The sequence below is a fragment of the Leucopleurus acutus genome (assembly GCF_964270905.1).
Source record: "Leucopleurus acutus genome assembly, chromosome: 1".
NCBI lineage: Eukaryota > Metazoa > Chordata > Mammalia > Artiodactyla > Delphinidae > Leucopleurus > Leucopleurus acutus.
In genome coordinates this window covers 92,631,886-92,658,843 of record NC_139142.1, presented here as the reverse complement: position 1 = coordinate 92,658,843, position 26,958 = coordinate 92,631,886, and the positions used below count along the sequence as shown (strand labels likewise).

General features: G+C 38.0%; 2 protein-coding genes across 4 annotated transcripts in view; both read left to right on the top strand.

The window, feature by feature from the left end:
- Positions 1 to 18,214, top strand: part of TRPM7 (transient receptor potential cation channel subfamily M member 7) — a 143,271-nt gene extending 125,057 nt beyond the window's left edge. For 2 of the 3 annotated variants that reach the window (XM_082840926.1, XM_082840925.1), the window contains one exon: positions 1,915 to 3,346. In XM_082840926.1, the coding sequence (XP_082697052.1) occupies positions 1,915 to 2,045 (131 nt within the window). In that variant the 3' untranslated portion in view covers positions 2,046 to 3,346. Of the gene's footprint in view, positions 1 to 1,914; positions 3,347 to 18,167 lie in introns of those variants that run through there. The other variant, XM_082840927.1, reaches the window with a different exon arrangement.
- Positions 18,215 to 22,140: 3,926 nt separating this feature from the next.
- USP50 (ubiquitin specific peptidase 50) overlaps positions 22,141 to 26,958 on the top strand; it is a gene marked incomplete at its 5' end in the record, with an annotated part of 31,066 nt that continues 26,248 nt past the window's right edge. Inside the window, 6 exon segments of the mRNA XM_082860542.1 lie at positions 22,141 to 22,193; positions 23,534 to 23,565; positions 23,568 to 23,634; positions 23,769 to 23,963; positions 24,202 to 24,397; positions 26,032 to 26,241. Coding sequence (XP_082716668.1) covers positions 22,141 to 22,193; positions 23,534 to 23,565; positions 23,568 to 23,634; positions 23,769 to 23,963; positions 24,202 to 24,397; positions 26,032 to 26,241 — 753 coding nt within the window.

Below are 26,958 nucleotides of genomic sequence, written 5' to 3'. Positions count from 1 at the left end.
TGGAGCGGCTGGGCCCGTGAGCCATGGCCGCTGAGCCTGCGCGTCCGGAGCCTGTGCTCCGCAACAGGAGAGGCCACAACAGTGAGAAGCCTGCATATCGCAAAAAAAAAATTGTTCATACTGTAGCAAATATGTATTTGGATCATTGAATATAGACTATTACTGAAATTAAAATTAACAGTTCATATTCTGAGTGTTAGTTCTATTTTACATGGAGATAAAAGTATAAGGGTATATGCACGACTATGGTTTGTTTATAAAGTATAAATTTGATACTACTGCATTGTTTTCCAGTTCTGCAACCATTGTCATATATGTCTATTACTCCCTGAGTTCATCCTATCCCATAGCTATAAAGGCAGTCTACATCCTGATAGTACCAAATTTAACTGAAGACTAACTTCTTTCCTGAGCTCCTGTTTCTATATTGAGTTTCCTACATTGCTACTTGAATTACTTTTAAGTAACACTTTCACTCCAGAACTCTTGACTTTCATTTTCCACCCCTACCCACGAAATTCTGCTTCCCTGTCTCATTAATGGTTACCCAGTTGCTCAGGCTCAAAACCTAAAAGCTAGCCAGTTCCTTTGTTCTCTTACTTTTTGTTTGTTTGTTTTTTTGCGGTACGCGGGCCTCTCACTGTCACAGTCTCTCCTGCCGTGGAGCACAGGCTCCGGACGCGCAGGCCCAGCGGCCACAGCTCACGGGCCCAGCCACTCTGCGGCACGTGGGATCCTCCCGGATCGGGGCGTGAACCCATGCCCCCTGCATCGGCAGGCGGACTCTCAACCACTGCGCCACCAGGGAAGCCCTGTTCTCTTACTTTTCATAACCAATCTGTCAAATTCTGTCTGCTCAAATTCTGAAATCTCCCTAGAATTTATCAATTTCTCTTCATCGTCATTGCCACCATTTTGTTTCCTGGATTCTTACCAGTAGCCCTCTAACAAGACTTCATGTGACGATTGGAATGGTCATTTTAAACAAATTTGATTACATTCCTCCCTTAAGACTTCTTAGTACCTTGCAGTGGGTTTTCACCGTAATCTATACTTAGTTTGCAAACCATGAATCAGAGGTCAGCAAACTTTTCTGTAAAAGGCAAACAAAGGAAGTATACATTTTAGGCTTTATGGGCCATATGGCCTGTGTCACAGCTACCCAACTCTCCCATTGTAATACAAAAACAGCCATAGACAATCTGTAAACAAATTTCTATGGTTTCATTCCAGTAAAACTATTTACAAAAACAAGTAGGCCAGATTTGGCGCACAGGCTGTAGTTTGACAACTGCTGACCGTTAATGATTGTTTGACCTCATTTTCTCCTAGTCTTTCCCTCATTCACTACATGCAAGCCATGCTGCTTCTTGCCATTCTTGGAACACACCAAGTCCATTTCCTTTTTGCAGTCCGCAGTTAACTTTCTCTGCATAGAGTACTCTTCCTGGGACTTTGGTAGGTCATTTCTTAGTACTCAGGTCTTGTATGTTACCTCCTGTGGCTTTTCTGCCCAGCCCTATCTAAAAGAATCACCTCATACCGTCTCCCACCTGACCCTCATCACACTATTTTCTTCAAAGCACTTGCTACTACTTATAATTGTCATTTTTCTATTTGTTTTTCTTCACCTACAAGAATATAAGCTCCATGAGAACAGGGACCTTACCTGCCTTGTTCACTGCTGCATTTCTACACTTACATGAGTTACTGACTTATGGTCGGAGTGTAATAATTATTTGTTGAATGATTTCATTTTTATGTGTATAAATTTTGTGACTTTTGAATTTATAACAACCTTGTAGAAAATAGATCTGGCATGTTTAGAGGGAAATTGATTTAGAAAATGTTCTTAATTTTTTGTTTCTAAGCGATACTCTTTTTTTCTTTTTTTGTTGGGGGTCATGAATATAGATCTGAAGAGGAATGACTATACACCTGACAAAATTATATTTCCTCAGGATGAGCCTTCTGATTTGACTCTTCAGCCTGGAAATTCCACCAAAGAATCAGAATCAACTAATTCTATTCGTCTGATGTTATAATATTACTGAATCATTGGTTTTGCCTACATCTCACAAAAATGTTACTGTCACTTTTCATTTAGGAGGGAACTGTTTGGTAATAAAGAAAAGCGTGTGCTAATTGAATATGCTGAACTGGCACATTTAAAAGGTCAATATTCTTTTGAACTGATTAAATTAGTCGGGAACTCCCTATACAATACAGCTGGCAGCTGTTAAATTTTAAAGGTAAAGAAAAATTAGTATTTATAACTTTTTAAAGGGCTCTTTTTAACAGAGGATTTCATTTGACTTTGTTCTGATGAGGGTAATACCCTCTCTTCATGTGGTGCAATACCATTAACCAAAGTTAGGTGTCCGTGCAGATTTTATTGGCAGCTGGTTTACTGCCATTCAGCTAGCAAAATGAAGAAATCACCCAGTCTTTTGGTTAAATGGCAGTCAGGTGTCTTCCTCAGTGTGTTTCAGTGTGTTCAGTGATGATGTCACTAGTGCCCAGCTAGATGCTTGTTGTTTCCCATCTCATGGGAAAGGAGATGGCTTGTTACAATTCTAGATCTACAGGGATATAGAAAGCCCAAGCAGAAAACCATTTTCTAAGAGGGACCTTATGAATCAGGGTTAGGCTCCTATTTAAAAGGTAGAGCCAGTTTTTTCGTTAAATAGAGCCCAAATTGTGCAAAGTATTAGTGCTTTTTTTTTTTTTTAAACATTGCTAAGTAGAAGAAAGCCATGGTAGACTGGTATAACCTAAATATATCAAAGGAGAAACTTAACTCACTGTCCAAGAGAAGTTACCCTGTGAGAAAAGTTAAAGTGCTTTTTTCTTATCTATATCTACTATAGTTACAACTTGGAAGTTACATACTTCTCAAAAGATTTTATTGACCAGTATATCAAATCAGAATGTAAACATGAATTCTTGCATATATTTAAAATTGTGTAGGAACATCTGAACATGAATATTGTTTGTGGTACTTAAGAAATTGAATTGGATTATCATTATGTGATGTTGGGAGATTGCAATGCAACTTTATGCCAATAAAATGTAATTTAACTGCCCCAGATACTGTTGAATACTCAACAACAAGAAAAGCTTTTCATCTGTCTGAAGTACTGAGCTTTGACTATTTTTCTTTCTTTTTTTTTCCCCTAGGTACTAATTTTAATTTTTATTTGGGAGGGAGCAGTGTAAATCTTATTTGTATTCAGTAGTGTATCTCATAGATACAGACAAGGGAAAAAGAGATAAGCTGTTCAAATAGTGTTTAATATTGATGGGGGGGAGAAAGAAAAAATGTATTAAAGATATTATACTATATACATTTTGTATGTCATTAAATCTTTAAAAGAAATTAAATAAATTTATTCTTGTTTAAAGATGTTTTACTGAGTATAATCATTCTGAAAAGTTAATATTTTCACTGTTAATTTTTTTTCAGAATATCAGGTTCTTTTCAAATGAACCAATTGTATGCCTGTGCATTTTGATCTCCTGTCCTGTACAGTGTTTAAAGTGATCTTGATTTCCTACTGTGTTTTTAGTTATTTATTTTTGGATCTGTTTCTTGTTATGTCAGAAAAGAGGGATATGAATTGTCTACTGATATTTAATATTTTGTTGATTATTTTCACATGATAGTAATAGTAGTTGAGGGCTTCCCTGGTGGCTCAGTGGTTAAGAATCTGCCTGCCAATGCAGCGGACGTGGGTTCAAGCCCTGGTCCGGGAAGTTCCCACATGCCACGGAGCAACGAAGCCCATGAGCCGCCACTACTGAGCCTGCACTCTAGAGCCCGCGAGCCACAACTACAGACGCCCGCATGCCTAGAGCCCGTTCTCCGCAACAAGAGAAGCCACCGCAATGAGAAGCCCGCGCACCACAATGAAGGGTAGCCCCCACTCGCCGCAACTGGAGAAAGCACGCACACAGCAAGGAAGACTAAACGCAGCCAAAAATAAATAAAATTAATTAATTTAAAAACAAATAATAATAATAATAGTAGTTAAACACTTATTTAGTACTTAATATGTGTCATGTACTATTCTAAGTACTTTACATACATTAACCCTTTTAATCCTTTATGAAATAGGTGTTACTATTATCCTGTGATGCTGATTAGAAGATCACAGCATTAGGTAAAGTAACTTTCCTCAGATTCTTATACTTAGTAAGTAGCAGCACTAGAATTTGAACACAGGCAGATAGGCTTTTTTGTTTGTTTGTTTTTTTATACTGTAAGTTCTTATTAGTCATCAATTTTATACACATCAGTGTATACATGTCAATCCCAATCGCCCAATTCAGCACACCATGATCCGCACCCCACCGTGGTTTTCCCCCCTTGATGTCCGTATGTTTGTTCTCTACATCTGTGTCTCAACTTGTGCCCTGCAAACTGGTTCATCCGTACCATTTTTCTAGCTTCCACATACATGCGTTAATATATGATATTTGTTTTTCTCTTTCTGACTTCACTCTGTGTGAAAATCTCTAGATCCATCCACGTCTCAACAAATGACTCAATTTCATTCTTTTCTATGGCTGAGTAATATTCCATTGTATATAGGTACCACATCTTCTTTATCCATTCGTCTGTCGATGGGCATTTAGGTTGCTTCCATGACCTAGCTATTGTAAATAGTGCTGCAATGAACATTGGGGTGTATGTGTCTTTTTGATTTATGGTTTTCTCTAGGTATATGCCCAGTAGTGGGATTGCTGGATCATATGGTAATTCTATTTTTAGTTTTTTAAGGAACCTCCATACTGTTCTCCATAGTGGCTGTATCAATTTACATTCCCACCATCAGTGCAAGAGGGTTCCCTTTTCTCCACACCCTCGCCAGCATTTGTTGTTTGTAGATTTTCTGATGATAGCCATTCTAACTGCTGTGAGGTGATACCTCATTGTAGTTTTGATTTGCATTCCTCTAATAATCAGTGATGTTGAGCAGCTTTTCATGTGCTTCTTGGCCATCTGTATGTCTTCTTTGGAGAAATGTGTATTTATGTCTTCTGCCCATTTTTGGATTGGGTTGTTCGTTTCTTTAATATTGAGCTGCATGTGCTATTTATATATTTTGGAGATTAATCCTTTGTCCGTTGATTCGTTTGCAAATATTTTCTCCCATTCTGAGGGTTGTCTTTTCGTCTTGTTTATGGTTTCCTTTGCTGTGCAAAAGCTTTTAACTTTCATTAGGTCCCATTTGTTTATTCTTGGTTTTATTTCCATTACTCTAGGAGGTGGGTCAAAAAAGATCTTGCTGTGATTTATGTCAAAGAGTGTTCTTCCTATGTTTTCCTCTAAGAGTTTTAGAGTGTTTGGTCTTACATTTAGGTCTCGAATCCATTTTGAGTTTACTTTTGTGTTTGGTGTTAGGGAGTATTCTAATTTCATTCTTTTACATGTAGCTGTCCAGTTTTCCCAGCACCACTTATTGAAGAGACTGTCTTTTCTCCATTGTATATCCTTGCCTCCATTTTCATAGATTAGTTGACCATAAGTGTGTTTATCTCTGGGCTTTCTATCTTGTTCCATTGATCTATGTTTCTGTTTATGTGCCAGTACAATATTGTCTTGATTACTATGGCTTTGTAGTATAGTCTGAAGTCAGGGAGTCCGATTCCTCCAGCTCCATTTTTTTCCCTGAACACTCCTGTGGCTATTCAGGGTATTTTATGTCTCCATACAAATTTTAAGATGATTTGTTCTAGTTCCATAAAAAATGCCATTAGTAATTTCATAAGAATTGCATTGAATCTGTAGATTGCTTTGGGTAGTGTAGTCATTTTCACAATATTGATTCTTCCAATCCAAGAACATGGTGTATCTCTCCATCTGTTGGTATCATCTTTAATTTCTTTCATCAGTGTCTTATAGTTTTCTGCATACAGGTCTTTTGTTTCCCTAGGTAGGTTTATTCCTAGATATTTTATTCTTTTTGTTGCAATGGTAAATGGGAGTGTTTCCATAATTTCTCTTTCAGATTTTTCATCATTAGTGTATAGGAATGCCAGAGATTTCTGTGCATTAATTTTGTATCCTGCAACTTTACCAGATTCATTGATTAGCTCTAGTAGTTTTCTGGTGGCATTTTTAGGATTCTCTATGTATAGTATCATGTCATCTGCAAACAGTGACAGTTTTACTTCTTTTCCAATTTGTATTCCTTTTATTTCTTTTTCTTCTCTGATTGCCATGGCTAGGACTTCCAAAACTATGTTGAATAATAGTGGTGAATGTGGACATCCTTGTCTCGTTCCTGATCTGAGAGGAAATGCTTTCAGTTTTTCACCATTGAGAATGATGTTTGCTGTGGGTTTGTCCTATATGGCCTTCATTATGTTGAGGTAGGTTCCCTCTGTGCCCACTTTCTGGAGAGTTTTTATCATAAGTGGGTGTTGAGTTTTGTAGAAGGCTTTTTCTGCATCTATTGAGATGACCATATGGTTTTTATTCAACTTGTTAATATGGTGTATCACATTGATTGATTTGCGTATATTGAATCCTTGCATCCCTGGGATAAATCCCACTTGATCATGGTGTATGATCCTTTTAATGTGTTGTTGGATTCTGTTTGCTAGTATTTTGCTGAGGATTTTTGCATGTATATTCATCAGTGATATTGGTCTGTAATTTTCTTTTTTTGTAGTGTCTTTGGTTTTGGTATCAGGGTGATGGTGGCTTCATAGAATGAGTTTGGGAGTGTTCCTTCCTCTGCAATTTTTTGGAAGAGTTTGAGAAGGATGGGTGTTAGCTCTTCTCTAAATGTTTGATAGAATTCAATTATGAAGCCATCTGGTCCTGGACTTTTGTTTGTTGGAAGATTTTTATTCACAGTTTCAATTTCATTACTTGTGATTGGTCTGTTCATATTTTCTGTTTCTTCCTGGTTCAGTCTTGGAAGGTTATACCTTTCTAAGAATTTGTCCATTTCTTCCAGAGTGTCCATTTTATTGGCATACAGTTGCTTGTAGTAGTCTCTTAGGATGCTTTGTATTTCTGCGGTGTCTGTTGTAACTTCTCCTTTTTCATTTCTACTTTTATTGATTTGAGTCCTCGCCTTCTTTTTCTCGATGAGTCTGGCTAATGGTTTATCAATTTTGTTTATCTTCTCAAAGAACCAGCTTTTAGTTTTATTGATCTTTGCTATTGTTTTTTTTTGTTTGTATTTCATTTATTTCTGCTCTGATCTTTATGATTTCTTTCCTTCTGCTAATTTTGGGTTTTGTTTGTTCTTCTTTCTCTAGTTCCTTTAGGTGTAAGGTTAGATTGTTTACTGAGATTTTTCTTGTTTCTTGAGGTAGGCTTGTATAGCTATAAACTTCCCTCTTAGAACTCCATTTGCTGCATCCCATAGGTTTTGGATCATCGTGTTTTCATTGTCATTTGTCTCTAGGTATTTTTTGATTTCCTCTTTGATTTCTTCAGTGATCTCTTGTTTATTTAGTAATGTATTATTTAGCCTCCATGTGTTTGTGTTTTTTACGGTTTTTTCCCTGTAATTCATTTCTAATCATAGTGTTGTGGTCAGAAAATATGCTCGATATGATTTCAATTTTCTTAAATTTACTGAGGCTTGATTTGTGACCCAAGATGTGGCCTATCCTGGAGAATGTTCTGTGCACACTTGAGAAGGAAGTGTAATCTGCTGTTTTTGGATGGAATGTCTTATAAATATCAATTAAATCTGTCTGGTCTGTTGTGTCATTTAAAGCTCTGTTTCCTTATTTATTTTCATTTTGGATGATCTGGTCCATTGGTGTAAGTGAGGTGTTAAAGTCCCTCACTATTACTGTGTTACTGTAGATTTCCTCTTTTATAGCTGTTAGCAGTTGCCTTTTGTACTGAGGTGCTCCTATGTTGGGTGCATATATATTTATAATTGTTATATCTTCTTCTTGGATTGATCCCTTGATCATTATATAGAGTCCTTCCTTGTATCTTGTAACGTTCTTTATTTTAATGTGTATTTTATCTGATATGAGTATAGCTACTCCAGCTTTCTTTTGATTCTCATTTGCATGGAATACCTTTTTCCATCCCCTCACTTTCAGTCTGTATGTGTCCCTAGGTCTGAAGTGGGTCTCTTGTAGACAGCATATAGATGGGTCTTGTTTTTGTATCCATTCAGCAAGCCTGTGTCTTTTGGTTGGAGCATTTAATCCATTCATGTTTAAGGTAATTATCGATATGTATGTTACTATGACCATTTTCTGAATTGTTGGGTTTGTTTTGTAGGTCCTTTTGTTCTCTTTTGTTTCCCACTTACAGAAGTTCCTTTAGCATTTGCTGTAGAGCTGGTTTGGTGGTGCTGAATTCTGTTAGCTTTTGCTTGTCTGTAAAGCTTTTGATTTCTCCATCGAATCTGAATGATATCCTTGCCGGGTAGAGTAATCTTGGTTGTAGGTTCTTCCCTTTCATCACTTTAAGTATATCATGCCACTCCCTTGTGGCTTGTAGAGTTTCTGGTGAGACATCAGATGTTAACCTCATGGAGTTCCCTTGTATGTTATTTGTCGTTTTTCCCTTTCTGCTTTCAATAATTTTTCTTTGTCTTTAATTTTTGCCAATTTGATTATTATGTGTCTCGGCATGTTTCTTCTTGGGTTTATCCTGTGTAGGACTGTGCTTCCTGGACTTGGGTGGCTGTTTCCTTTCCCATGTTAGGGAAGTTTTCAACTATAATCTCTTCAAAGATTTTCTCAGGTCCTTTCTTCTCCTTCTGGGACCCCTGTAATGCGAATGTTGTTGAGTTTAATGTTGTTCCAGAGGTCTCTTAGGCTTTCTTCATTTCTTTTCTTTCTTTTTTCTTTATTCTGTTCTGCAGCAGTGAATTCCACCATTCTGTTTTCCAGGTCGCTTATCCATTCTGCCTCAGTTATTCTGGTATTGATTCCTTCTAGTGTAGTTTTCATTTCATTTATTGTATTGTTCATCTCTGTTTGTTTGTTCTTTAATTCTTCTAGGTCTTTGTTAAACATTTCTTGCAACTTCTGGATCTTTGCCTCCATTCTTTTTCCGAGGTCCTGGATCATCTTCACTATCATTATTCTGAATTCTCTTTCTGGAAGCTTGCTGATCTCCACTTCATTTAGTTGTTTTTCTGGGGTTTTATCTTGTTTCTTCATCTGGTACATAGCCCTCTGCATTTTCATCTTGTCTGTCTTTCTGTGAATGTGGTTTTTGTTCCACAGGCTGCAAGATTTTAGTTCTTCTTGCTTCTGCTCTCTCCCCTCTGGTGGATGAGCGGCAGATAGGCTTTTATCTATGCTTTTAAGCCCTGTGCCGCATTAACTTTCAAGCATAATGACCAATGATGATTTCTGTACCAGTTCCTAGTCACTTTTCTGAAACAAATTTACTCCATTAACTTTTTTTGTTAATTGTAGAAATTTGTTAATTGTAGAAAGTAACAGTTTACCACATTTCTCATTCCAAAGAAGTGTTGTTTTTAGATTACTCAAGTTCATTATTACTCCATGGTCTGAAAGTGTCATTTACTTAAATCTCTTTAACATTTCTTGTCAGTCTCATCCTACTTAGAACAGAGCTCCACCTCTTTACCAAATATTACTTCATAAAATATCTTCTGCAGATGTTCTCTAATGTGCCTTCCTTGGTCTGGTGGTATATGTGAGCCACTATTATTTTAAAAGTAATGCACGTTGATTGTATTGGAACATATGGAAACAATTTTAAATGTAAAGAAAAATAGAGAATTACCCTCCTTTTCGACCTTTAAGTTGAACTATGTTGCTTTCATAGTTACCATGTGTCTTTATACCCCATTAGACTGTACAATTCACAGAGGAAAGGACCCTTACGATTTTTTGCTCCTGTAGCACCCACCACCTTGTATACCACATGGCCTTGTGACAGACATTTTGTAAAAATAATTGAGTTTTTAAATGTTTTTCCACAATATCAAACTTTCTCTTGAAGATAGATCAAAATGATACCATCTTGTGTATTTATGTAGACAAGGCAAAAGCACCCAGTGCAGACCCAGCTGTTTATCACAAGAGAGATGAAATAATTATTTGCAGGAAGGGGCGCATCTATGGGCAGGGAGGGATTTTTGAGTATTCCTGTTTACCACATCTGTTCTGATTGTTTCCTAGCTAGATTTCACACAAGGCATCTGTATTTGAGGAACCCAGTTCCTCAGATCTGTCACAGTTAAACACCTAGTTAAATACTCAGTAATTATATATTGGAATAAAACTACTTACCCACTATGTGTGTCTTTCAAAACTATATCATCTGTGTTACCAACAAAGAGTTGTCTTATTTTTGTATTTCCCTTGGATCCTTGCTGGATTTTGTAGCATACAATATAGGTACTCAATAAGTACGTATTGAAGAAGTACCACAGAATATTTCCAATATTAGATGATCTGTGAGCTTTTTCTTAGGAGAAATCCCAAGGTAAGGTTCTGATCCTCTCTGGAATATGTTTTCCTCTTTCTAGGCCTTTTGGAAATTCCTCAAAGCAGAGTTTCTTCCTGGATTTCTTGATTCTACCTTAGTGGGCATGAGAGGGGTGGGAAAGGGTATGGTTATTCTTCAGAAAAGCTACATGCACCAGTTTACAGTAAACAGTACTTTTCATCAGGGTACTTTCTTTCATGCACTGTCCCACCCCACATTTAGCTCTCGCCCTTGTTTTTTCATTGGAATTTGTCTGGAGTCCTGCATTACGGAACTACATGTTTTAGTATATGTTTCTAAAATACAGGAACTGTAGTATATTCACATCTAAAAAACTTAAGTTACTTAATATCAGATAATATAGTCATTCTCAAAAAAAATTTTTTATAATTTGCTTGAATCAGGACCCAGATAAGATTCATGTTTTGCAGTTGCTTGATTTGTCTTTAAATTTTCTTTTAATAAATAGGTTTCTCCTCCCACCTTTTTTCTTCCAGTTTATTTTTTGAAGAACCAGCTCATTCATTCTAAAAAGTTTCCCACATAAAAGGTTTTGCTGATTATTTCCTTAGTTGTCATTTTATGTTTATGTTTCCTGTATATGCCATAAAGTAGTTGTTAGGTTTAGCGGCTTGGTCAAATTCAAGATTGATGTTTTGAGAAGGATGCTTCATTGGTGGTGGTGTGTACTTCCACTAGGAGACACAGGTCTTGTCTTTTTGGTGGTCATTGCTTAGATGTATTAATTAGGTCAGTGGTTCTCAAAGTGGACCATAGACCCTGAGAGTCCCCAGGACACTTTCACGGGGCGTACAAGGTCAAAACTCCTCATAACTCTAAGTTATTATTTACCTTTTTCAATGTGTTGAAAGTTTTATTGATGTAGCAAAATTATTGATGGGTAAAGCTGCTGGACCTTAGCATGAATCAAGACAGTAGCACCAAACTGTACTATTGTTCATTATAGTCTTCACTTTCATGCCACAGTTTTTCTTAAAAAGTTCATTTCAATTTTTAATTAATCTTGACCTTGAAAACATGTCTTTAATAGTCTGTGGAACAAAATGAAAAATATGCATAAAGCACTTTTGCTACATAATGAAGTGTGATGATTGTTTCAAAGGAAAGGCAATTATGCAATTGTGTGAGTTACAAACTGAACTAGTCACTTTTTTCATTGAACATGTCTGCTTGGAAGAATGGCTGGCAGACAAACCAGGGTTCTTCTGACTTGAGTGTTTGGCAGAAAACTAACAGTACTTGTTACTGCTAAAATTTGAACTTTCAAGAGAAAGTTGGAATTTTAGAAAACTTGCCTCTTAACACTGTAGCATGACAGCTTCCCAATACTTTTCCAATATAATCAGTGCTGATTTAACAACAGTTGTTTCTGATAGTTTATATGAAATGTGTCAACATTTGGACGATCTGCAAAACAACCAATGTTCTCCAGATGCTCTGTGCATGGATTACAAAATGGTCCGTGAGTGAAGAAGTGAGTGAAACTCTAGCAGGGTAGAAGAAGTTTACAGGGGTTTCAGATTCTACACTGCAGCTGACCTTTAAGAAACCTCCATTTGTCAAATTTTGGTATTGTCTCAAATAAGAATGTCCACAACTATCTAAAAAGCCTGCTAAAATACTCCTTCCCAAACAAAGCTAGACAAATCAAGACAGTGTGTTATGCCTTATAGATTAATAAAATAGAATTAAGAGTCCAGAAATTTGTGATTAATTTTGGCACCCTACAGGGGTGCCAAAACAGCTCAATGGGGAAAGAATGGCATTTCATTAAATTGTTTTGTGACAACTATATACCCACTTGCAAAAGAATGAAGTTGAATCAGTACCTCACACCATATGCAAAAGTCAACTCAAAATGGATTGAAGGGACTTCCCTGGTGGTCCAGTGGTAAAGAATCTGCCTTCCAATGCAGTGGATGTGGGTTTGATCACTGGTCAGGGAGCTAAGATCCCATATGCTGTGGGGCAACTAAGCCTGCGTGCCACAACTATTGAGGTGCTCAGCACCTCGAGAGAGCCTGCTTGCCGCAAACTACAGAGCCCACATTATCTGGAGCCCATGCACCACAGCTAGAGAGAAAACCCACACGCCGCAACTAGAGAGGAGCCCAAGCAGACAGTGCACTGTAATGGAAAGATCCCGCATGCCTCAACAAAGATCCTGTGGGCCTCAACTAAGACCCAATGCAGCCAAAAAAAAAAAAAAAAGATTGAAAACCTAAATGTCAGAGCCTAAATCATGAAACTCTTAGAAGAAAATGTAGGTGTAAATTTTTGTGACATTGGGTTAGGTGATAGTTTCTTAGATACGGCACCAACAGCAAAGGCAACAAAAGAAAAAATAGACAAATTGAACTTTGTCAAAATTTTTAAGTTTTGTGCTTCAAAGTACACCATCAGCAGTGAAAAGACAACTCTCAGCATGGGAGAAAAATTTTGCAAGTAATATATCTGATAAAGGACTTGTGTAAAGAACTTACATCAATAAAAAGACAGCTCATGACAAAGCAGTTTTAATCTTTGGTGTATGTTTATACTCAAGAGAAATGAAAATGTCTACACAAAACCTTGTACACAGATGTTGATAGCAGCGTTATTGATAACAGCCAAAAAGTGGAAACAACACAAATGTCCTTTGGATGAATGGATTAATAAAATATGATTTATCCAAAAGTTGAATATTGTCTGGCTATAAAAGGAAGTATTGATACATCCTACAACATCCCATGGGCCTTTCAATTCTGTAGTAACTGTGTATACACCACAGTGCAAAATGAAGCTGGATAGACTCGGATTCTTATTCTTGCTCTGCCACTTATTCCATGACTGACCAACTTATTGAGCAAGCCTATTTGACAATATTTGTCTCATATTGTGAAGGTGCAGTGAGTTAAGTACTCAGCAAATAAAAGTACTCAAATAATAGGTCTCTTCATGCTACCTTTTGTTCTCTTGGAAGTTCTAATAGGGAGAGGAGGGTATGATGAAGAATAGAGAACATTCTGAGAGTGATTTTTCTCTTTATAAAGGAACTTATTATCTTGTAGCTTCTTTTGTTAGTATAGTTAAAATATCAGCACATGCTTAAGAGACATGTATATGTGTATAATGTGCTCAAAGTGTATGTCTTTTCCATCATCATCTCAACAATTGAAGGCACTTTTATGTTATCCTTTAAGACTTTAAGAGTGAGATTAGGAGAAAAAAAAAAGGATGCAAAACGTTGCCGTAAGTACAAAGGTAAAACTAAAACATCAAGAGAATTCAAGTCAAGTAACCATACAAGTGTAAGTGTACGAAATTCAAAATAATGGAGAATTTGTGGGAAGAGTTGAAAGCACAGAATAAATCTAAGTGGTCAATAGACTGTGAGTTATCTGAAGGTAGAGACTTGTATTTTATTCACTGCTAAACACCGAGCACAGAGACTGGTACAAAGTAGAGTCACAATAAATATCTTCTAGATTAATAAATGAGATATAATAACTAATAGGCATTCCAGATTAAAAGACCTAGAAGAGAGGAAATAAGTGAAAAGACCTACTTAATGCCACATTTTCGTCACTCTGCAAATGAGCAAAAAAGTATACAGGGCTTCCCTGATGGCACAGTGGTTGAGAATCCACCTGCCAAGGAAGGGGACACAGGTTCGATCCCTGGTCTGGGAAGATCCCACATGCCACGGAGCAACTAAGCCTGTGCGCCACAACTACCAAGCTTGTGCTCTAGAACCCGTGAGCCACAACTACTGAGCCCGTGTACTGCAACTACTGAATCCCACGTGCCTAGAGCCCATGCTCTGCAGCAAGAGAAGCCACCGCAATGAGAAGCCTACGCACCACAGCAAAGAGCAGCCCCAGCTCGCCACAACTAGAGAAAGCCCGTGTGCAGCAATGAAGACCCAACACAGCCAAAAATAAATAATTTTTTTAAAAAAAGGTAAGTATACAAAGGAGAGGAAAATCATTGACATAAGAATTTTCACCTGTCCTATAGTATCTAGGAGACAAGAAAGCAATATTGTTAAGTGAAAAGGGGGAGCTTGAACCCAGCTATTTAATGGCTTTCTCAGAAAGTTCACAATTTTCTTGGAAAATATTAAGGATAAACTCAAGCAAAAAGAAAAAATCTAATTCTTGCTTCAGCAGCACATATACTAGAATTGGAATGATACAGAGATTAGCATGGCCCCTGCACAAGGATTACACACAAATTTGTGAAGTGTTCCATATTTTTCCCCTCAGACCCCGGCCATGCCCTCAACCATGGCAGAGATTGCCATTGCTCCTAGAAGAAGCCCAGCTCCCTCAGGGCTCCTGCTCCAGCCCCTTGGGCCCCGGATTCGCCCCCCTGATGGCAGCAACCACCACTGAACCAGGAGAAGCTCTAGCTTGCAACTGACTCTAGCCCTTCCAACCCCAGCCCTACTTCCCACCAAGGAGGCAGCTGCCGATGCACCCCAGGAGAAGACATGGCCCCTGTTCACTTCATGTCCTGCTCTCCCACTAAAGCCACTGGCCACATACAGACTGCATAGGGATGTTCCCATACACCATGAAGACTGGGATAGGTAACTTTCACCTAATTTCATAGAGGCAGAAAATCAAACAAAATGAGAAGACAGGAATATGTTCCAAACAAAAGAGCAAAATAAAACCTCAAGGGGGGAAGAACCCTAATAAAATGAAGGTAAGTAATTTACCTGATAAAGAGTATAAAGAAATGGTCATAAAGATGCTCATTGAACTCAGGAGAAAAATGGAGGAACTCAGAGCTTCAACAAAGAACATATAAGAAAGAACCAATCAGAGCTGAAGAATACAATAACTGAAATGAAAACTATACACTGGAACGAATTAATAGCAAATTAGGTGATACAGAAAAACGTACAAGTGACCTGGAAGTTAGAATAATGGAAATCACCCAATCAGAACAGCCAAAAAAAAAAAAATTTTTTTTTTTAATGATAGTTAAAGCGACTTCTAGGACAACATAAAGTGTACTAAGGTTCACATTATAGGGATCTCATAAGGAGGAGTGAGAGCGAGAAAGGGGCAGAAAATGTATTTGATGAAATTATGGCTAAAAACTTCCCTAACCCAAAGAGAGAAACAGATACCCAGGTCCAGTAAGCACAGAAAGTCCCAGGCAAGATGAACCCAAAGAGAGACCAAGACATACCATAATTAAAACAGCAGAAATTATAGAGAATTTTAAAGGCAGCAAGAGAAAACAAAGAGGTACATCCAGGGCATCCCCCATAAGGCTATCTGCTGATTTTTCAGCAGAAACTTTGCAGGCCAGAAGGGAGTGGCATGATATATTTAAAGTGGTGAAAGGAAATAACCTATAACCTCAGATACTCTACCCAGCAAGGTTATCATTCAGAATTGAAGAAGAGATAGTATGCCTGACAACAAAAACAAAGAGTTCATCACCACTAAACTGGCCTTAAAAGAAATGTTAAAGGGTCTTCTTTATAAAGTGAAAATGAAAAAGCTATAACAAGAAATAAAATATATGAAATGGAAAATCTCAGTGGCAGATGCAAATAACAGTAAAGGCAGTGGATCAACCACTGAAATAAGCTAACATGAAGATTAAGAGACAAAATTGTAAAATCAGCTGTAACTACAATAAACAGTAACGGGATAGACATAAAGATGTAAAATATGACATCAAAAACATAAAACATGGTGGAGGAGTGAAAAATGGAGATCTTTTTAAAATGTATTGAGCTGAAATGACTATCAGTTTAAAACAAGTTGATATAAGTCGATATATATGAACCTCATGGTAACCACAAATCAAAAACCAAAAATATATATGCAAAAATTAGAGAGGAACCCAAACATAACACTAAATAAAATCATTAAACAACAAAGAAGTGACTAAGAGAAGAGAACAGAAAAGAACTACAAAAACAACCAGAAAACAGATAACAAAATGGCAATATGTACCTACCTATCAATAATCACTTTAAATGTAAGTGGACTAAATGCTCCAAAAGACATAGGGTGGCTGATTGGATTTTAAAAAACCAAACAAGACCCATCTGTATGCTGCCTACAAGAAGCTCACTTCAGAGCTGAAAACAGACTGAAAATGAAGGGATGGAAGATGTTCCATGCAAATGGAAACGAATAAAGCTGGGGTAGCAGTACTCATCAGATAAGGTGGACTTTAAAACAAAGTCTATAATAAAAGACAAAGAAGGGCATTATATAATGATAAAGTGGTCAATCCAAAAGAGGCTATAAATTCGTAAATGTGCGCCTATCTGAACTTAATATAGGAGCTTCTAAATACATAAAGCAAATATTAACTGACATAAAGAGAGAAATTGACAGTAATACAATAATAGTAGAGGACTTTACCACCTGACTTGCATCAGTGGATAGATCATCCAGACAAAAAGTCAATAAGGAAACATTGGCCTTAAATGACATGTTAGAACAGGTGAACTTAACAGATATGTACAAGATATTCCATCCCAAAAAAGCAGAATACACATTCTTTTCAAGTACACATGGAACTTTCTCCAGAGTAGATCACATGCTAGGCCATAAAACAATTAACAAATTTAAGAAGACTGAAATTATGTTAAGCTTCTTTTTGACCACAACAGGATAAAACTAGAAATCAATTACAAGAAGAGGATTGGAAAAACAAACATATGGAGACCTAACAACTTGCTACTAAGAAAAACCCCAATGGGTCAATGAAGAAATTGAAGAGGAAAACAGAAAATATCTTGAGACAAATGAAAATAAAAACACAAATTTTGAAAATCTATGGGAAGCAGCAAAAGCAGTTCTAAGAGGGAAGTTTATAGCAATACAGGCCTAACTCAAGAAATAAGCAGAATCGATAAACCTTTAGTCAGACTCATTAAGAAAAATGAGAGAGGGCCCAAATAAACAAAATTAGAAATGAAAGAGAAGTTACAATCAATATCACAGATAAGATATACAATCATAAGAGAATACTTCAAATAGTTGTACAACAACAGACATTTGCAGGACAGACCCATGTTTTTCGGGTTCTTCCCATGACAAAGTATGAGTGGCCTCTGTAGGCATTACTGGCCTCTGTCGGAACACTTGCTATCTACCCACGTGTGTTAGAATTATTTTCCCACACGTCTTTGCAGCCTGTTCCCACTGAAAGTCCGCTAAGACTTGCCTACAATTGCTGACAGCCTCATCCCACCCCAACACTTGTACACTCACTCTCAGGCTAAAAAGCCATATTGCTTAGTTTCTGGTGCAGTTTTAGTGAACTTAAAGCCATCTGAGAAAAGAGACCAAAAAAAAAAAAAGTAAACCGTCAAAATCAGAAGCAGAAAATAACAGGGAGAGCCTGATTCCTTTCTTCCTCTCTTCCTTCGTTCTTTCACACTTTAGTCTAAAAGCCATAGTTGAGACCAGTCTAGTTAGGTCTCATATTGTTGCAGGGCAGCAGTGACTTGATGTGGGGTGTCAGAGAAGCAGGGTAAGGATGGTGTCTGTGTGTAGTGTAATAGGGTGGGGATCAGAGGTGGCAGCAACAGGAGATAATTTACATGCATAGGGGTTGATCAAATAAGGAAACATATTGAGAGTAATGGGGGGCTGTGACACTGTAATAGTGTGAGTATACCTAGCTCCCAGATCTTCTAAATACTGTTCTCCTCTAACAGGAACCAGGGCTCTTTGAGAAATGACTGACTTCAGGACTGGGACAGGGACAAGACAAGGTAAGTCTGGAAGACCTTGCTGTACCAAAAAGTAAGGAAGTGCCCAAAGAATGATGGGGACATGTCAAATGGGTACAGAAAACATCTTGAAGGGCCTCCTGCTGGCTAATCTTGAGACGATTTATACATCAGAAATAAATGATAATAACAGATTCTAATCCAGTGAATAAAACAGAAATTCATGAGTCCACCATGATTAATTAAAAAAAAAAAAACAAATGAGGAAAAGATAAAACTTCTCTTTATAGTAGAGGATCAGCTAGTGAATGTAATTGGAATAACAGCATTAGGAAATCACCACTTGGCAACCACCATAGTGATAATTAATCCAGCTAAGTAACATTGATTAATGTGTGAAAGTTTGATGAAGAATGGACCATTTACACTGTCTCTAAGTCCTCCCCACAAAATACTGATTACAAAAAGGAAAAGTAACTACATTGGAGAAATCTGGAAGGCCCCACTTTATCTGAGTGATTGGAGTTAACATTGCCAGTGCTGGGACAGATCAAATTGTGTTGCACCTAATATGATGCAGTAAGAACACAGCATCACTTCTGTGATATTTGTATTACAAATGCATGAAGTGAATCTGATCATGAGGAAACATCAGACAAACCCAAATTAAGGAGTATTCTTCAAAATAACTGGCCAGTAATCTTCAAAAAAGGGCCAAGTTCTTGAAAGTCAAGGAGATATATAAGAACTTTCAGGTTGAAGGATCCCAGAGAGATGTGATAACAAAATGCAATATGTGATCTCAGCTAAGCCATGCCCAGACTCCGACCTACAGAAACTGAGATAATATTGTAAATGGGTGTTGTGTTAAACCACTAAGTTTTTGGTAATTTGTTACACAGCATGGAACACTAATCCATGGGTGATCTTAGTCATGCACGTAGATACAAAAATCTTGAACAAAAGATTAGCAAATAGAATCCAGCAATTCATGAAAATGATGCTATATCACAAGTAAGATAGGTTTCTCCGAGAAATAGAATATGGGTTTAATATGTGACCATCATCAATAGTTAACCATGATAACAGAATAAAGAAGATAGAATCTCATGATTACCTCAAAAGATACAGAAAAACCTGATCACATTCACAATCTATTCATGGTTACAACTCTCAAAAAAAAAAAAAACAGGGCTTCCCTGGTGGCGCAGTGGTTGAGAATCCGCTTGCCAATGCAGACGACATGGGTTCGAGCCCTGGTCTGGGAAGATCCCACATGCTGCGGAGCAACTAGCCCCGTGAGTCAAAATTACTGAGCCTGCGCGTCTGGAGCCTGTGCTCCGCAACAAGAGAGGCCGCAATAGTGAGAGGCCCGCGCACCGCGATGAGGAGTGGCCCCCACTCGCCGCAACTAGAGAAAGCCCTCGCACAGAAACGAAGACACAACACAGCCAAAAATAAATAAACAAATAAATAAATAATTAAAAAAAAAAAAAAAACTATTCCTTTAGTAAGCATCACACTTAATGGTGAATTATACAAAGCTTTTCCTCAGTTCAGGAATGAGCTATGGATACCTACTATCCCACTTGTATTCAATGTTTTACTAGAGGTGCTAGCTAGTTCAAAAGATAAAAAATAAAAAGCATAAGAAATTGGAAAGGAAATAATCTTAAAAATTAGACTTAAGTAAGTTTATAAAGGTTCCTGGATACAAGATCAACATATGAATATGAATTGTATTTTTACCTCCCAGCATCAAATTAAAATGAAATTTTAGCAAGACTATATTGATTAGGAGAAACTGAAGGTCTTGGGAGAACTTCACTGACAAAAGGAGCAGGATGATAGGATTCACGTCCTCCAGAATCACCACTGTGGTGACTTCAAGAAACTCCTCTGTAAATAGGCTGCAAAGATCAAATAGCTGCAAGAGTTAGCACCTCTAGTTGCCAGGATCCCTTATCCTGGTGTCAAAAAGTGATTATTCTTAATGTCTTTGTGTAGCCTGAGTATAAATATATAAATTTAAATGTATATGTATAAGCATTTGGACACACTATAGGCAAACTCTTAAGCACCTTGCTTTTTGACTTACCAGTACTGTACCTTGGAGATAAATCCAAATTACAAATATGTCTACTACATTTTCATTTTTTAAACTTTTTAGTTTGAGATTATTTCTAACTTACAGAAGGATTTCAGGAAGAGGATAAAGAACTCCAATATACCCTCACTCGGATTCGCCAATTGCAGTCATTTGGGCTGCATCTGCTTCATATTTGCTTTATCACTCCTTCTTCCCTCCTTTCCTCATGTGTGTCTGTGTCTGTGTGTGTTTTCCTGATCCATTTGAAAGCAGGTTGCATAAATCATGCCCCTTTATCCCTAAATCCTTCAGTGTGTATTTCTTAAAAACGACATTATCTTTAATAAACAGAATACAGTTTTATAAAATTCAGATATAAAACTATTCTTATATAATCCATATTCAGATTTCATCAGTTGTCCCAATAATGTCCTTTTATACTATTTTTTTTCCTGACCAAGGATCCCACCCAGGATTGAGTATTTGTCTTGTTTCTCTAGTTTCTTTTTAATCTGAAATAATTCTCAGCCTTTTTTCTTTCCTGACATTGACAATTTTGAAGAGTGTTTTCCTTTTGTTACCTCATTCATTTTACTAGATGGAGAGCTGAGAAAAGATGAATTGGCCCTAATGGCTCTTTCTTTACCTACTCTCTACAGATTCTAAGTTAGCTCAGAGGAAGAACATGTTGGTATTAGCTCCAGAACTCCAGAGGCTCCCCCTTTCTAACAAGGCCACTTCCTTGACCAGGTTGCCATCACTGCTATTGGTCACATGTATTCTCTGACCCCTTTTCATCTAGACAGAGCATTGGGTAGGGGTTCTTTGCAGGGGTTGGGGGGTCCCTCTCTATTGAAGTGCTTTCTTTTTTTTTTTTAACATCTTTATTGGAGTATAATTGTTTTACAATGGTGTGTTAGTTTCTGCTGTATAACAAAGTGAATCAGCTATATGTATACATATATTTCCATATCTCTTCCCTCTTGCGCCTCCGTATCCCACCCCTCTAGGTGGTCACAAAGCACTGAGCTGATCTCCATGTGCTATGTGGCTGAAGTGCTTGCTTTCTTTTTTTTTTTTTTTTTGAAGTGCTTTCTTAAGCACAGTTCTCTGTGAAGAAAATGAGAGCTCAGGAGCTCATGTGTGCTTTGCTATTTCTCAACTTATAACTTCTTCTTTGATGAATAATTTTATTTGCCCAGTGTGGCATTAGGGGTGTGTGTGTGTGTGCATGTGTGTGTGCGTGTGTGTGTGTGTGTGTGTGTGTGTGTGTACCTCTTTTGCACTATAATTGATTGACTGTGAAGGGAAATACTCCAGTCTATCCCAATGCTATGCATTTTGGGAAGCAGCAAAAGCCATCTGCCTCTTTCCCCGGTGTGAGACACAGTCCCTCAAAGTCCCTGGAGTGGTGTGGTCACTGGGAAGCTGGATGGGTGCCCTAAGGGGGCAGAGTTGCCATAGTGTCCACTGATGTGGAGGCAAATCTTCTGTGTATGTGTTTGTGTGTGTGTGTGTCTGTAATATATATATACAAGAGAAACTTGGAAAGATGAAGAGAGGTTGTATGTTCAGTTAATTCTCTGAAATCTAATCTTTTAAGTTTTAAAGCAACCAAGTAACAGTATCTCAGGCAGCATTCTAGAATTTTGAAGTGTAATGTAAAGGATTGTGATGTATGGGAAATCCAAGTTGGAAGGTACCTGAAGTACAGATGAAATCAGTTTGCAGCTACTGAAAGTAGGAAGGAACATGTAAGTTGTTTATTACAAACAAGAAGAACCAAAGTGACAGGCTTGGAGAAATGAAGTTAAAAGGATTAGATGTAGCTCCTGAATAGAAGTGAAAGACCAACGTCGTTTCACTAAAATGGCTTCACAACAGCCTTTCACTGCAGATGACTTCGGTATCTACTGTGTCCTGTGAGCCTCTGTCTACTACGGTTTTCTAGATAAGTTTAGCTGGGCTGGGGTGGGGTGCGGGGAAGCCATGCTTAAAGGGGTCATGAGGTACATGCCGAATTTTGAATGGATTCCTCAGGGTTGACCCATTGGAGGTCTCCCAAAGGGAAGGGATGGGAAGATGTTATTTAATATCTAGCCAATAGTTATTCCTAAAGAGTGACAGCCCAGGGCCTCCTGTGACATTGGTGAATAAAAGGGGAAATGTCCCTCCGTGTAAAAGCGAGCACTTTTCAAACTGGCAGAATTGTAAGTAGAGGTACTGACATGAGGTAGCTGTCTCCTGGAGTCCCAATTTTAGATACTACGTGGAAAGAAAACCTAAAAGGATGAAGATATTGGGCTGCCTGGTACAGTAGCCAAATTACAAAAGGAAGCTCTGTGTGGAAAGAAGAGGACCCTCTCCTCTGTGCAGGTCTGGTTGATCCACATGGACACACGAATTCCATAGCTACTGTTAAGGACATCCTGGATCAGTCATTTCTTTAAAGAAATTTTTTTAGGTTACCATTAACTATGTAATCTGTGCCTCGTTCCTTGCATTGTTTAATCCTCACAATCCAACAATCCTATAAGGCAGGTAACACTATTCCTGTTTTATAGATGAGAAACAGACATGAGTCCCAGATCATGTAGCTGGTAAGTGACCATCAAAATTTAAACTAAATGCTCTTTCTCTCCCCCTCTCTATGTATGTGTGTGTGTTTATATATGTATGTATTATATATACATATATAACATACACACATATGTATGTGCTCTTAATATATGTATATATTCTCTTAATATGTGTATATATTATGCTCTCAAATGTATATATGGCATATATATGTATATACACACACATATATACTCCTAATATTTGATATATAAATCCAAATAACTCTTGACAGACAGATGATGGGTAGGTAGATACATAGATAGATAGATATCCCTTCTCTCTGTGTGCCACTGTACATGCCTTAGTATATTACCGTGGGCAAATGACGAAACCATTTATTTACACATGATATCTCACCTGTAAAACAGGATTTAAAAATAACTGTACCTACCCCATAGAATTGTTGAAAGAATTAAATGGGAAAGTTCATGTTAAGTACTTAACATAGTGTCAGGTCAATACAAGATAGCTATTGTTATTAACTACTATCTATTATTATTATTACTGGTAATAATAATTAAATTACTTGCCCAGCAAAAAAGGAAATACTTTGGTATTTAGAGAGGAAGTCTGCATTTTAGCAAAGCAATTCTAGGTCTCTGAAAGGCCAATTTTTTCTGTCCTCTTGCTTTGGTTTAAGGAAGAAACTTTATCCTGCTTATTTGGCCGCAGGCACTGTTCAAAGAGTCCCAAACAAAGTAATGCAATTTTAGACTCCAAGTCCGAATACTTCTGTCTTTAATAGGGAATGTATTTGGTGGAAGTCTTATGAAGGACTCTTCTTTGTGTCATTAGGTTGAGATGGCCTTATTTCATTTGTATGTATTTTGTTTCCTCAAAATGCTGTCCTTTCTTTCCATGTGGCACCAACACAGCACAGAGTGCACAGATCACTATGACCCCTTTCCAGTTAATGAGGCTGATGAGAACCAGCCCCATTTCCAGGGCGTGACTGGTCTGCAGAACCTGGGCAACACATGCTACATGAATGCCATCTTACAGTGTCTCTGCAGCATCTCACCGCTGGTGGAATACTTTCTCTCTGGAAAGTACATTACCGCTCTTCAAAAGTAAGACAATTTGCCATCCCTGCAGCCGGTCCCTCACCCCTGCTCTCCAAGGTGAGGTTAGGGGAGGGACCCTCTGGAGTCCCTATGAAGGGCTAAACCAGTTAGGAGAGGCTGCAGTGCCCCAGATCCCATTTCTAGGGTGAGTAAAATGGGAAGGTCAACCAAGAAATGAATGAAGCTTTGTTTGGGGTCTGATGCCACATGCTTAGCCAGAATCATTTCCCTTCCTTCTTCCAAGGGATTGCAGTGAGGTTGCCACTGCTTTTGCCTATGTGATGACAGACATGTGGCTTGGAGACTCTGACTGTGTCTCACCAGAAATATTTTGGTCAGCTTTTGGCAAACTCTGCCCAGCATTTATGAAAAAGACGCAGCAAGATGCTCAGGAATTCTTGATTTATGTCCTGAATGAACTTCATGAAACTCTGAAAAAGGTAAGTAGAATTAATGGCCTTGAAATAGACATTTAGCTCTATCAGCAACTTTCACTTTTCATTCTTTTATTTGTTCAGTCAGTATTGCCTACTCTGTGCTGAGCACAGGTGCTGGGGTCACTATGGGGAACATTCAAGTTAGTATTTGAATGGGCCTGTATTTCCCAAACTTAGCTGTTTATCGGAATCACCTGGGGAGATTTTATGGCACAGCTTCTTAGGCCCTCTGGTGTTATTGAATTAGAATGTCTGGGTTGTCTTCTGGGAAAACTCACTTGGGATTTCCAGTAATCAGCAGGTGTGGGGACCACTGGTCTAGTTCCCTTTGCAGTAACATCTGCATTGACTATTTTTTAGAGTGAAAATTACATTTTTTTATAAAAATATATTCCTCATGAGGTAAAATATATAAAATTTGCAACTTAAAACAAGTGTTCTTGGTAGCTACAAACCCGAGGAAATATTAAGCTTGGTGTAAGGTGAAAGGACAGATCTGTAAACTGCAGTTTCATCTTTATACTAAATGTGGCTAACCTGAGTTCTTCACTGGATTAGGACGTACATTTAATAAAACATGAAATTGCCAGTTACTAAGGAGGTTGCCTTTATTTATAAGACTCACTACCTTCAGCCTTGATCTGAGACCCACACTCTCCAAAGATATGCCCTAGATTTTATGCAGTGTCTTTGTGCTGCTGTTAGCTTACCTCATAGCCAGGAGACACTTATCATGAAAGACCACAAACTATTACTGTTAATCCCTCTCATCTGCAATCCTCAGCTCCATTTTTAATTTTTACTGAGATATTCACAGCAGCACTTTTTTTAGCCAGAGGGGAGGGTGATGGTCAGTAAAAATCACTGAGGTCCTCATCTGCAGCCAGTCTGAAATAAATAGCGTTCTGGTTCTCAAGGTTAAACTTGGAGTTAGAGGCATCAAACTACTGTCAGGTGGAAGACACGGGCAGGTGGGTGTGATGAAAGAAGCAGCCAAAGCGGAGCCTTGTGCACAGTTCCAAAGCGTAGCTGACTGTGGAGCTAAAGCACCTTCAGAATGTATATTCTGCTGAGGCTGTAGAATCACCAGTCAGGGTATGCTCCCGGAAATACTGTTCCTGAGCATCAGCTAGATTCAAATCAGGCTACAAGGCCAGTGAAATTGGGCTGCCCTTGGAGTTTAAGATTTGCTCTTTAAAAAAGTCTTTTCTAACAATAAAAGAAGAGACTAAGGAACGTAACCTGAAGGGACTGGAGGAGAGATCCAATTCCTTTATCTTACCTCTAGATCAGCTTGCATGACCAGAAGCTAGTTTGCAGCTTACCCTCTGCCCAGGAAAAACTGCCTGCAGGACCCTATATCACATTATCATTTACTGTCAGTTTATGGCACCATGGATATATGTTTTACCAGGGTTAGGGTGTCCTCGTTCCTCAGGTTCACTTAAAGAGGCAAATAACTGAATTATCAGAAATCACACATATTATGTGCTCTTAAGAAGATCTTATTCTGTTTATTTTCTGAATCCAAAACTAAGTGGTTTTGGGTAGCATTCTGTTAGAAAAATCAGGTCATTCTATTAAAAATATTTTGATAACCAGTAGTTGATTTGGGGTGAATTTGTTCCTTTATTCAGTACCACCGAAGAAGATCATATGAAAAAAGATCTATTCCGAGATCCTGCAGGAAGATGATTGCCAACGAGTCCTCCATCATCACCCGGCTGTTTGAAGGGCAGCTCAATTATAGCATCATATGTTTAAAGTGTGAGAACTGTACCTACAAGAATGAAGTCTTCACCGTCCTCTCCCTCCCCATTCCATCCAAATACGAGTGCTCTCTTCAGGTAGGGATTCTTACTCCATGAGACTTCTTTTGTCTTTCTCTACCCCAACCCTGGGTTTTCCCAAGGCTGTTTCCTACATTTTCTAGTATGAGGGGAGCTACTTTATAACTTAAAAAAATTGGAAACCCGTGATGAGAACGTTTTGTAGAAAAGTGACATACAGCCAAAAGTTACTATGAATTCAGATGTATCTCTAAATGTGCTCAATGAAAGAGCCTCACTGTAAAACTGGAAAGATGGGTGGGCTTTATTCAGTCTATTGAGATGGCTTGGCGCATATAGGGAATTTATACATATAAAAATTTTATGGCCCTTTCTCATCCCAGAGGTCTGTATGTGCATATTAGGAAATGACTTTGACTCTTATTCTTGAGCTCTTATGTTTTGGACAAAAGCTGAGGAATCTGGGGGGAAGATAGAATGGAATAGTGCCTTAGTTTACCTCTCGAGTTTTCTTTACCATAATACCAAAAGTTAATCTGTAAGCGGAGGAGTGGTGGGAGTCGGGGGCAGGGGTGGGTGGAAGGTGGCAGTAAAAGCTAGGGAACTGTGAGGAGGGAGGGAGCAATAAGTTTCCTTGCAGGAAAACACACATTTATATTTTTCTTCTTAAATTGCTAAAAGTCTTGAAATACCAGAGTTAGAGAAAATAATCCTACTACTTATTCAGAACTGGGCTTTGTTCTCAGATCAAACCGCTAAACACTACTGAAGATG